This window comes from Pleurodeles waltl, chromosome 11 (genome assembly GCF_031143425.1).
Source record: "Pleurodeles waltl isolate 20211129_DDA chromosome 11, aPleWal1.hap1.20221129, whole genome shotgun sequence".
In the NCBI taxonomy this organism is placed as follows: Eukaryota; Metazoa; Chordata; class Amphibia; order Caudata; family Salamandridae; genus Pleurodeles; species Pleurodeles waltl.
Window position 1 is genome coordinate 84823080 of NC_090450.1, and position 12573 is coordinate 84835652.

The following is a 12573-nucleotide window of genomic DNA, read 5'->3' on the forward strand; positions in this document are numbered from 1 at the left end:
TACCTTTCATTATTTTGTCCCTCGATATTCTGTCCTCAAGTACAAATTCCTTTGTTTCAAGTGTGAACTCATCAATGAACCTTCATACCAACATAGAGTAAATATTATTTGTAAAGAAATTTGCTGACAAGGGTGGATTGTGTGCTTTCTGGTTCAGAGAGCATTCATAAAATAAATAGACTGCCCTCAAATGTTCAAGTTGGTAGGCAGTCACAAAGGCTGTAGAGGAGGAAAGGCGTTTCTCAATGAAAAAGATATATTCTAATGGAAGAAAAAAGTTAGACAGTGAAAGTGCATTTGTATATCCCCATATTCACAACAGTGTGCTTGATATATTTACATATGTGTAAATAACTACACATGTGAGTAAGCCATGGCAACTGCCACTTTCCAGGGGTACTTCTGGAATTCTGTGAGAATTTCAAGTTAATCAAGAATTCACACCAAAGGTAGGTCTAAGCCATGGGTATACATCTCTGACTTTTTATTTGATATTGCCCCCGTGAAGGGCCACATAGATTGATGCTACTGTACATGCAGTAGGAACGCCCACTTCCTCTTTGTTGACTCCTTACATATAGTAAATTTGGATATTGAAGGGAAAGCAGCTTTGACTGCCTCTCTGACATTTTCCCCTTTATTTTTTTATATTTTTTTGGGCAAATCAAGTAAGTTAATTTGTTCCTTTGCAGGATATTTCTTTTTTGTATAAGCTGGTGTTTGAGGAAAGGCAGACATTACCACTTTTGTACGTCTGCTTCGATTAATTTTCTGGAAATCTCTAAGGAATGAAGGACAAGACCATGTGGTAAATAGGAACCAAATGTGAAAGGGCAGTGGAAATTCTGGGATAGTGGAGATCCTCCTTTTCCTTGTTTTTTCTTTGTCCACATTTTTTATTATACTGTGGCATTTAACTGTTTGGGGCCAAGTGTGCTGTGGCCATTGATGTTTTTTTATTAATTATTTTAACACTTTTACTCATTCTCATTGCTGCTGAGCTAAATACATTTTAGAGGCCTGGGATTATCCTTGAACCCATGTCGATTTTAGGGTGTATTTGTCTGCATGTGCCTGTGGATGGTATTAGGGGCACCAGGAGGCTAGGCTGCGGCAATTTTCTTCATGGAGCAGACAGGATGTGTGGAGGGTGTGTGACTTCTGAATATTGAAGGAATATTAGGTAATCACAATTTATTTTGTTAGCAAAATATTGAAACCCATGATATCTACTGGTAAGTATGTCTTGATCTTATGTACCTAATTCTATATATATATGTACCTTGACGATATATATAGATCATCAATGTCTATAGATGTGGAGTTAGGAATACTAAATCTTTACCTCACCCTGTGCCATTACCTCCTTGATTTACACTACAGTAAAATTGCATGTGATGTTACAGTTTCCTGTGCAGTAAAACTGCCCCAGTACTGTGCAATCACGAGTCAAACAGTATGTAATTAGGAGTTTCTATGTGGGTCCCATATTTCGGATCATAAAACCACATGGAATCCCCTATTCCTGTTCCGAGGAGGTGACAAGTGTATGCTGGGGTTGGTGTGTGCGGACAGGAGGCAAGGCAAGGGCTAGGGGAGACTAGGGGAGGTTTTTTCCTAACAGGGAAGGATTGTATGCTTTCCCCATTATGTAAAAAAGGGCAACCAGGCTGGGCTGCTGCCCCAGCCAAAGTTTCATGCCATTTTTCCATCCATAAAAATATGTTTGCTTCTCCCATAGCCATTACAGTGGGTGAGGAAATACCAAACATTCAGGGGGTCAGGGCCGGCTTTTGCACTGGTGGTGCCCGGCGCAACAGTCTTTTCTGGCACCCCCACCCCATGACTTCCTTCTCCAGGAATTCTCTTACTACCACCCTCCAACAGTGCATAGGCCCTCTCTGACACATATTTCATACTCTTAGTTCATTTTCACTCCATTCTGTGATCTGCATGATATACATTGTTTTCAGCAGGCACCATAACCCTCCCCACTACTTTGTGATGAGCCAAAACTACCACTAGACAAAAATTCCAATCTCTCACCAGTAGGAACATTATTCACCAGTTATCTTGACATTTGTATTGTTTCCTGAAAACTGCTAGACACACAAGGAACAAGGAAGTTCAGCTGCTTTAAAACCAACAGGTATTTTGAAGCACAGCCCCCCTCCCCCCCACCACCACCACCAAAGTCAGCACCAGGTGGGGCTGCACGGGTCACACCGCACTAAAGGCGCCCCTGCAGTGGGTGCAAAATTAATGCATAAAATCATCCGCTAATTTAGCTCCACCTGGGTTACAATCCAGGCTTTAGGCCTACCAGTGTTAGTTTGTCTGTTCTCCTTGAAATTTATTGTATAAGACATTAGATATCTTTATGCAAAAAAATGTCTGCTGGTTGGGCTAAAGCCCTAATAAAAAAAACATTATGCTCGACTTTGAAATACAGGCTTAATGTGAACTTTCCATCGGACTCAATATGTATTTCAGTGGGTCAATAAAGAAACTGATGCTTTTTTAACTGAAATTGAAGGTACAAAGATGTCATAGTGTCAATTACATGTTATAATAATACCAGTGTGTGTTCTCTTTTATTCCCTACATAATGTAAGTCATATTCTCAAGCAAAGGATCCATTTTTTTGTTTTATTAAAATGTACCAAATTTATTTTTCAGTGTTTGATGTAGAGCAGGCCTAGGTTCAGTGAGCTGTTTGGTGGGAAAATCACTTTTATTTCCATAGCAACATTATATATATATATATATATATATATATATATATATATATATATATATATATATATATATATATATGCATTATTGTGCTCCCAGATGATTTTTAATGTCATTGAGCCCTAACCTTTCCAGTCACACGATTTTCCTTTACAAATCATTGTTTTCGATGTACTGGTCCCATTTGTTTTGTATAGCTGAACAAAAGCTACCTCTTCTACAAGGATTTGTAGAATCTGGGCTATTAAAGACAGCAGGCTACCTACGGCTCAGCTGCTGTTCATGGCTAACGTGGAACAGCACAGACCATATATGGATGAGGATGTAATACAGATGAGAAAATGTAGTTCTCATTGAGTTTCTTTACTCCTGCAGGAGGCCGGAAGATGAAGGCCCGAAGAAGGCTAGAGAGGAAGATGAAGAGTTCAGTCCTTGCCAGCTGCTCCCCAAAACACACACGATGCCCTGCAGGAGAGAGGGAAGAGGGGAACTGTCATAAGATTAAGCTATGGACCAAAATTACTCACTCGGAGAAACATATTATCATGGGCCAATGAATATCGTCAGGGAGCACTGCAGACTGTCAAGCATGTGTGATGCATACGGGTTAGAGAATTAGGATGGAAGTAAATGGAAGTTCTGGGAATATTGACTGGATGAGGCAAAATAAGCTGGACTTCGACTAATTGGAGACTTGCTAATTTCACGGCTGAAGCCTTCAAGTGTGTCATTAAAAAGGCACCAAACAAGGTTTTGGGCTATAAGTGTGTGTGAACCTACCTGTTGCACCTCGTCAGTTCAAACTAGAAAAAAACATGCTGATAGATCTTAGTCGCTTGCATTCATCAGGAATATGAAAGGTGCTATTGTGTGAAGGAATTTTCTCTACATCTTAGGGAAGTGTCCAAGAAAGGTAGTGTGCCCTGTTAATTTATTTCTAGTGTCACAGGTTCCTGGTTATGTACACTAGAATTAAAATAAATAAATGTTCACTATGTACCGCTCACTCTTTAACTTATCAGGCTAAACTTTTTTGCTATCATCCGGCCCACCTCTGACAATATTTTCTGCCCTGGATCACACAGAACATTCTTAATAAGAGTGCTCCGTTGCATATTCCACAAGAATACAGACAGATCCGCTTAAGTCTCTTATTCATTTTTATTTTCCACATTCTAGTTAACAAAGTCTAGGTGCAGTAAGGAGGGTTCCAATATATTTGAAATAACAATGGGCCTGATTATGACCTTGGCGGTGGGGATTACTCTGTCCCAAATGTGACGGATATCCCGTCTGGCATGTTACAAGTTCCATGGGATATAATGGAACTTGTAATACGGCGGTTGGGATATCCGTCAAATGTGGGACGAAGTAATCCCCTCTGCCAAAGTCGTAATCAGGCCTTATGTGTCTTCCTTTTATCCTCCTTTCTCTGCAATTTAAGCAAGGATGGTAGCTCAGTGGATGTAGACTAAAATACAGTGCACACCCATACTTAACCATAAAACTCACTAGCTAAAATTGACTAGGGTGCCAAAACCACTGAATGATTTCAGGTCATGAGGCCCACTCTACAGGTCTTCTGGGCTTGTGTGCCTGTACAAAGGGATTGCCAGAGATAGTAAGGGGCAAGCAGCTTCTCAATCCGGTACCAGGTTATTTCCGTGTCCGAGGAGTTAGGGGAAACACACGGGCATCTCTTGGCTGGAATCCAAAAGCAAAACACATGTAGGAGCACATATCTCAATCGAAGCTGGTTATGTTTATTTATTTTTTGGTGTTGTACCCTCCTATCACACAAGGGACACATACTGGACTAGGTGACACTCATTAGCAGAAAGGGCACACTGGTTTCGAGTTAGGTGACAGCAAAATATCTAATCACAATAAATAGGAAACAATAAATCATAGCAAGATGGTTACATTGGCTTTCGATTCAGCATGAGTGTGGCCCACAGTGAGGAACACTCTAGGTACCTTAGGAAAACAGGGGAACCTTGGTGTTTTTGTAGGGTACAAAAACAAAAGAAGTGGAAACCAATAAAATCCCAAATGATTAGAGTAACCTCTGAAGACCACTTCCTTGCCACTACTGGGTCCTGGGGTGAGGCTCTTTCTACCCCAGCAGAGGTAGAGTACAAGTGACCAGGTTCAGATTCCAGTTGAGACGCATCACTGTATATATTGCCTGCTTTAAAGTTTGGTGGACGGATACTCTGTCACAAACGTGATGGGGATCCAATCTGTCCTAATTACAAGTGCATTCGAATATAATGCACTTGCAATAAGGGAGATGGGATCTCTGTCGCATTTGTGACGGAGTACTGGTCTTTTCAAACTCTGAATCAGCCCCATATACTTTACATGTCTCTGGCAATGTGCGATAACTCTTCAGAAGCACTTCACTTTTGGCGCAGTTCAGACTGCCTGCGGGTCCTCACCCCTCCATCACATGCACTTCTTTTTAGTCAGTCATCCGTACAGGTCTCAGTCAGCGGGGCCTTGGATCTAACCACAGTGAGTCATTGCATTTCTCTCAGAGAACAACAATCCAGTTCCTTATTCTACAGTTAGGGGTAGCATCTTTATCCTTCTCCTCTGGTCCTGGCCTTGGTCCCAGCTTCAAGTGAACAACAATAGGTCACCATACTTCTGGCACAATGTTTTCTGAACTTTTGCTTCAGATCTTTCATCTGAAGTACACAACTGGTACAATACACATGCTTCAGCTCTAGTATTTATGGCAATCTTGGTGGGAGGGGGATAAGCTGGAGGGGGAGGTCTGTAGTGGTGGGGAGCCGGGGTTGAGTAAAAAGTTGTTAGCTCCTTCATATTTTAGCTTCTCAACCAACCAGAGCAGGAAGCACTGTTGTGCAGGAAAGAGGTGGGGAGCAGATTTGGCAACTGGCATATAGGGGGTCATTACAACATTGGCTGTAAAAGCCGCTTACCGCCGTGCAGAAGACTGCCAATATACCGCTGCGGAAATCCACCACAGCTATTATGACCCACATCTCAGAATCCGCCGAAATTCAGACACCCACACAAGTCCGCCACACCAAAGGTCAGTGATAAACTGGCGAAAACAAAACCTCCACCGTCACGCCAACAGAAACACGGCCATGCTATCACCACCCACAAATCCACGCGGCGGTCTTTCAACCTCGGTATTCCATTGGCGGTACACACCGCCGCGCTCAAAATACACACACATCTCCAAAACACCGCCACATTGGACAATTCGAAATACACACACCTGATACACATACAAACACCACTCCCACACACCCAATACAATATAAAACACACACCCACATCACCCACAAACCCCTACTACCAAAAATTATTGACGAAAGCCAGAGAGAGAGCACAGAATAGACAACCCCACCACACAGATGCACACAACACCATCACCCACACAACATCCACGCACAAAACACCACACACCACTACACATCACCACACTCATCACCACATACACGACCCCACACATCACCTACACCACCCCATGGCACAGCAAAGACACCCCAGGTTCTCAGAGGAGGAGCTCAGGGTCATGGTGGAGGAAATCCTATGGGTAGAGCTACAGCTATTTGGATCACAGGTGCAGCACACCTCCATAGTTAGGAAGATGGAGCTATGGCAAAGAATAGTCGACAGGGTCAACGCAGTGGGACAGCACCCAAGAAATTGGGACGAACTCAGGAAGAGGTGGAACGACCTATGGGGGAAGGTGCGTTCCGTGGTCTCCAGGCACAACATTGCAGTACAGCGGACTGGCGGCGGACCCCCACCTCCTCCCCCTCAACTAACAACATGGGAGGAGCAGGTCTTGACCATTATGCATCCTGAGGGCCTCGGAGGAGTCGGTGGAGGAATGGACACTGGTAAGTCAAATCTTAACTATCATATCCCCCACCCTACCTGCATGCTATCACACACCCCCACCCTCACCCCCTCCCCTATCACTCCAACTCCTCACTAATGTGTACTAATAACACAAACCACCCATCCCAACACCAAGCCCTGCATGACACAACAAAGCATGGACATCCCTCAATAAAGCATGCCCACTGCTCATACCCATAACACCCCCCCAACCATCATCACACAAGCCCCCACACAGGAATGCTAGCACTGGGGTACACACTCACCCACCCATTGCACACCATGACACACACACATGCAATAATCATGCTTTTACACCCCTGCAGGACCACTACCCAACGTCACCAGACAGGAGGGCCCAGACATCACTACCCCACCCACAGAAGAGGCCCACAGTGATGACAGCAGCTCTGGCCAACTGGATCCGGATGACCAGCCCGGACCATCGTGGGCCTCGGGACAGTCGGTTCCCCTCGCACAGGCACAGCCCAACACAGACCTTCCCCCCTCTGGTAACACCAGCACAGCACCCACCCAGCGGGCCCATACCTCCGTCCCCAGGACACATCAATCAGCTGTGTGTCCACCACTACAGGGAACCTAGGATAACCCACCACCCCAACAACAACAGGGACCTGGGGACAGTGGTAGTGGGCACACGGTCCAGGGGACGGCGGCACAGGAACACAGGGGAACTGTGAGGGCTGCCGTGCGACAGAGGGCGGACAGGCCAAGGGAACCCACTCTCCACGAGGCCCTCTCCTCCATCATGGGAGCATGCCACCACTCCCAGGAGACGATGGCTACGGTCCTGGACAAGTTTCAGGAGACCCAGCGCCTGCAGGAGGAACAGTATTTGGGCTTCAGGGAGGAACTCAGAACCATCAGCTCCGCCCTGGGCACCATCGTAGGGGTGCTGAAGGACATACAGAACACCATGAGGGACACCATGGCACTCCAAGGGGCCCCTGTCACTAGCATGGACGATGAACTGCCCACCACCTCCGCCGGCGCTAGTGGACAGGACGCCCCGCCACAGGACCACCACACCAGCACCCCACCCCCTGCAGACGGAGAACCACCCCACAAGCGGTCCCTGAGATCCAGGAACAGGACGGAGCACGATGGCAAGACCCCCGCCAAGAAATAAGACCACCCTGATTGTCATCCCACTGTCCCACTTTGTAACCCTGTCCATATTGGAACTGCCCCAGCTCCACTTCCTATGCCCATATGGGCAGTGCACCTGTGAGACTAATAGACTGGACTCTGCCATGGACAGTCCTCCACCATCACCCCTCACCATTTTACCACCCTCTCCAATAATTAGCACTTCAATAAACACCCTTGAAGCACAAAACAATCTGGAGTCAGTCTGTGATTTAGAAAATGTGTATTAGCCATGACAGTGACAAAATCCGTTCTCAATAGTAATGTCAACATACCTATATCACACATCACAAGTCCATGAAGGATGCAAGCAGATGACACACGTTGGTAACCACACCTGTGAAACCGTAATGGACATGTACAACTCAGTTACCATATACTGGTTGAAATTGACAGACAGGATAGAGGTAGAAGTGTGAAAGTACTTGTAGTAGTCAAGAAAGTGTTCTCACCTGTGTGTCACTGGAAATATTGCTGTATGACTGAGTCCCTGTTGTCAATGTCTTCTTCCTCTGCTTCCTCCTCATCACTGTCCACAGGCTCCACAGCTGCCACAACACCGTCATCTGGCCATCCTCCTGCAGAAAAGGCACCTGGCGTCGCAAAGCAAGACTGTGAAGCATACAGCAGGCGATGATGATCTGGCACACCTTCCATGGTGAGTAGAATAGGGAACCACCTGTCATATGGAGGCACCTTAACCTGGCCTTCAGGAGGCCGAAGGTGCGTTCGATCACCCTCCTAGTCCACCCATGGGCCTCATTGTAGCGTTCCTCTGCCCTGGGATTCCTCACTGGGGTCAGTAGCCATGACAGGTTGGGGTAACCAGAGTCCCCTAATAGCCACACACTGTGCCTCTGGAGTTGACCCATCACATGAGGGATGCTGCTATTCCGCAGGATGTAGGCGTCATGCACAGAGCCAGGGAACATAGCATTTACCTGGGAGATGTACTGGTCTGCCAAACATACCATCTGTACATTCATCAAATGATAACTCTTCCGGTTCCTGTACACCTGTTCACTCCTGTGGGGGGGGGGACCAGAGCTACATGGGTCCCATCAATGGCACCTATGATGTTGGGGATATGTCCAAGGGCATAGAAGTCACCTTTAACAGTAGCCAAATCCTCCACCTTAGGGAAAACGATGTAGCTCCTCATGTGTTTCAGCAGGGCAGACAACACTCTGGACAACACGTTGGAAAACATAGGCTGGGACATCCCTGATGCCATGGCCACTGTTGTTTGAAATGACCCACTTGCAAGGAAATGGAGCACTGATAGCACCTGCACTTGAGGGGGGATTCCTGTGGGATGGTGGATTGCTGACATCAGGTCTGGCTCCAACTGGGTACACAGTTCCTGGATTGTGGCACTGTCAAACCTGTAGGTGATGATTAAATGTCGCTCCTCCATTGTCAACAGGTCCACCAGAGGACGGAACACCGGAGGATTCCGCCATCTCCTCACATGTCCCAGCTGACGGTGCCTAGGAAGGACAAAAGCGACCACAGAGTCAAGCTAGTCAGAGGTATGTACCCACAGCTACACAGAACACGAAACATAATCCAAAAAGCTGTCTGTATGTGTGTGTGTTGAGTCCAGGCCTAGGTATGTGTGACGCAGTTGAAAATGAAGCCATGTGGGCCCCTGAAATGGCGGCTGCCTGACCTCTAAACTGGGACAATGGGATGTGCGGTAACTGCGCTGGCATTGTACACCGTCGCATTAGGCGGTCGAAGACCGCGGCGCAATGCTGCATTGGTTAACATTAGACCCTATGGGTCCCAGGAGCCAATGACGAAGTGCGCCGGCGGTGATGATACGCACCGCCGCGGACGTGAGCGCCATTTTCTATCTGTTGAATCACTCGATACCTGATCTTCGACAAGAGAGGACCTATACTGCAAGTGCTGCTGTGACCTCGGTCTGGAAGAGACAATGGCACGTGCGTCTGGGGAAAGGGCCCCTGCCTTCACTGCAGAGGAGTTGGAGAAGCTCGTGGACGGGGTCCTCCACCAGTGCACGCTACTCTAGGGTCCTCCAGACCAACAGGTGAGTACATAGGGTGCAAGTTGTATGGGCTATGCCTGGGTGGAGAGGGCTGGTTGTAAGAAGGAAGGGGGCACAGTTCTGCGAGCATGAAGGACTGTGAATGCATGTGCCACATGGCAAGGGCAGGGATGTGGGCCACTCACTTCGACGGTGCAGTTGGTAATGACTTCTCTTCTTCCCCTGTACATGTCATGCAGGTCAGCGCCCACCAGAAGAAGGATATTTGGCGTGCCATCGCCAAGGACGTCCGGACCCTGGGGGTCCACCAGAGACGGAGCTCCCACTGCCGTAAAAGATGGGAGGACATTCGCCGCTGGAGCAAGAAGACGGCGGAGGCTTAGCTGGGGATGGCCTCCCAACGTGGGAGGGGTGCCCGTCGCACCATGACCCCCCTGATGTTCCGGATCCTGGCGGTGGCCTACCCTGAGTTGGATGGGCACTTGAGGGCATCACAGCAGACACAAGGGGGTGAGTCAAACATCATTCTGCTGACTTTGCGCGCAGTGGAGGGGTCTGGGTGGGGGAGGAGGGCTGTGGGTTTCCCTAGGCCAGGGCGAGTTCCGTAGGCTAGGCCCCTCAGTAATGCAGGCCATGTGCCACTCCACCCCACCTTTGTAGAGTGCCAAGTACAGGTATGCATGCCCCTGTGTCATCTATGTGGGCAGATGTCCACCATAACCATGTAGGCCATATCCCAGGAACCGCATCTGTAGAGCCCAACAGTGCGGCGTAGTTCAGGGGGTTGCTGTGTCTGTATTGTCCGCCAATGGTAGCGGTAAGCCATGCACTCAACCTGTCTTTCTTCTGTCGTCCCCCCCCCTTTTTTGTGCTCTCCCTGTTCTTTTGTGCATCAGCATCATCAGGCGGAGGTACAGTGGCACCGGAGCACGAGGGGGCTGCATCCCACATGGCCATGGAGGGCCACACCAAGGACTCTGAATACACCAGTGGGACAGAGGGCGAGGGGAGCTTCATGGCGGTCACCGGATCAGCAACCAGCGACACGGACTCATCCTCCGATGGGAGCTCCCTTGTGGTGGCGGCAACATCTGTGCCCCCCACTTCTACAGGTACAGCCGCCACCCCCCCTACCAGCACCGCCCTCCCAGCAGCCCCTCAGCCTTCGCCCCGTGCCCGCTCACCCAGGAGGGTGGGCATCACCTTCGCCCCAGGCACCTCAGCCCCTGTCCCTGTCACCTCTGCTGCCCTCAGTGAGGAGGCTATTGACCTCCTCAGGTCACTCACTGTTGGGCAGTCTACCATTGTGAATGCGATCCAGGGTGGAGAAAGGGAGTTGCAACACGCTAATGCATTCCTGGAGGGCATTCATTCTGGTCAGGCTGCCCATCATCGAACCCTGCAATCTCTGGCCTCAGCACTGATGGCAGCCATTGTCCCTGTGTCTAGCCTCCCCCCTCCAACTTCCTCCACCCAGACCCACACCCCTGTACCTCTGCCTATCCCAAGCACACCATCAGACCAGCCTGCACATACCTCAACACACAAGGGAAGCTCAGGCAAACATAGACACCACACATCCCACAGGCACTCACACAAGTATCACCCACATACAGACACAGCAACATCCACTGCCTCCACTGTGTCCCCCTCCTCGTCGTCTCCCTCCTCCATCCCAGTGTCGTCTACACTCTCACCTGCATGCACTACCACTACAGCCACTAGGGCTCGCACCAGAACACCCACCACCACACCCCGCTCACCTGCACACACCATCCCCACTACCATTTACATGTCCCCTGTGTCCTCTCCCCGTGTGTCTGTGACGCCCCCTCCCAAATTACACAAACGCGGGCACACACACACCCAACATCCATCCACCTCACGACAGCCTCCAGAACATGCACCTGCACCCAAAGCCACAAAAGTTACACCTCCTACAACCACCTCCTCTTCCTCCACTCCCAGACCCCCTCCAGCTACCCGTCCCAGTGTTCGTCAGAAACTTTTCCTGAGCAACGTTGACCCCTTTCCCACCCCCCCCCTCCAATTCATAGGTCCCGTACTAGCACCTCAGCCAAAAAATCTCTGGTACCAGTGGTGCCTGTTAGAGGTATGTGGAGTGCACTGGGCACCAGGGCAGCCAGTGTGACACGGAGCCAAAGCACAGCCAGTCCCCCCCCCTGTGAAGCACCAGAGGTTGGACGGTGCCCGACGGGATAGGGGGAAGACTCCAGCCGGCAAAGCCGCTCACAAGGGTCCCGGGGGGAGTGTCGACTCAGCTGTGACTCCTCCCAAGGTGGGGAAGGGGCAGAAGAAAGCGCCAAAGTCTGGGAAGAGCAGCACGGCGCAGAAGGCCACCATCATCCCGGATGCCCAGGAGGCCACCGGCAGCCCGATCGTCACTGGCCAGGACGCCACCGCCAGAGTCAGTGCCCAGGAGGGCAGCCCGATCGTCAGTGGTCAGGGTCAGTGCCCAGGAGGGCAGCCCGATCGTCAGTGGTCAGGAGACCACCGCCAGAGTCAGTGCCCAGGAGGGCAGCCCAATCGTCACTGGTCAGGAGACCACCGCAAGAGTCAGTGCCCAGGAGGGCAGCCCGATCGTCAGTGGTCAGGAGACCACCGCCAGAGTCCGTGCCCACGAGGGCAGCCCGATCGTCACTGGTCAGGAGACCACCGCCAAAGTCAGTTCCCAGGAGGGCCCCGGCAGCCACAGCCCCGCTGGGCAATGAGGGACCGCCATGGCAAAGACCGCTGCACAGGTC

General features: G+C 49.6%; 1 protein-coding gene across 1 annotated transcript in view; it reads right to left on the bottom strand.

The window, feature by feature from the left end:
- Positions 1 to 2804: 2804 nt before the first annotated feature.
- The window catches only part of LOC138265440 (cytochrome P450 2J5-like), a 94780-nt gene continuing 85011 nt past the window's right edge, over positions 2805 to 12573 (bottom strand). The window contains exon 9 of the mRNA XM_069213144.1: positions 2805 to 3201. Within this exon, the coding sequence (XP_069069245.1) occupies positions 3023 to 3201 (179 nt within the window). The 3' untranslated portion in view covers positions 2805 to 3022. The remainder of the gene's footprint in view (positions 3202 to 12573) is intronic.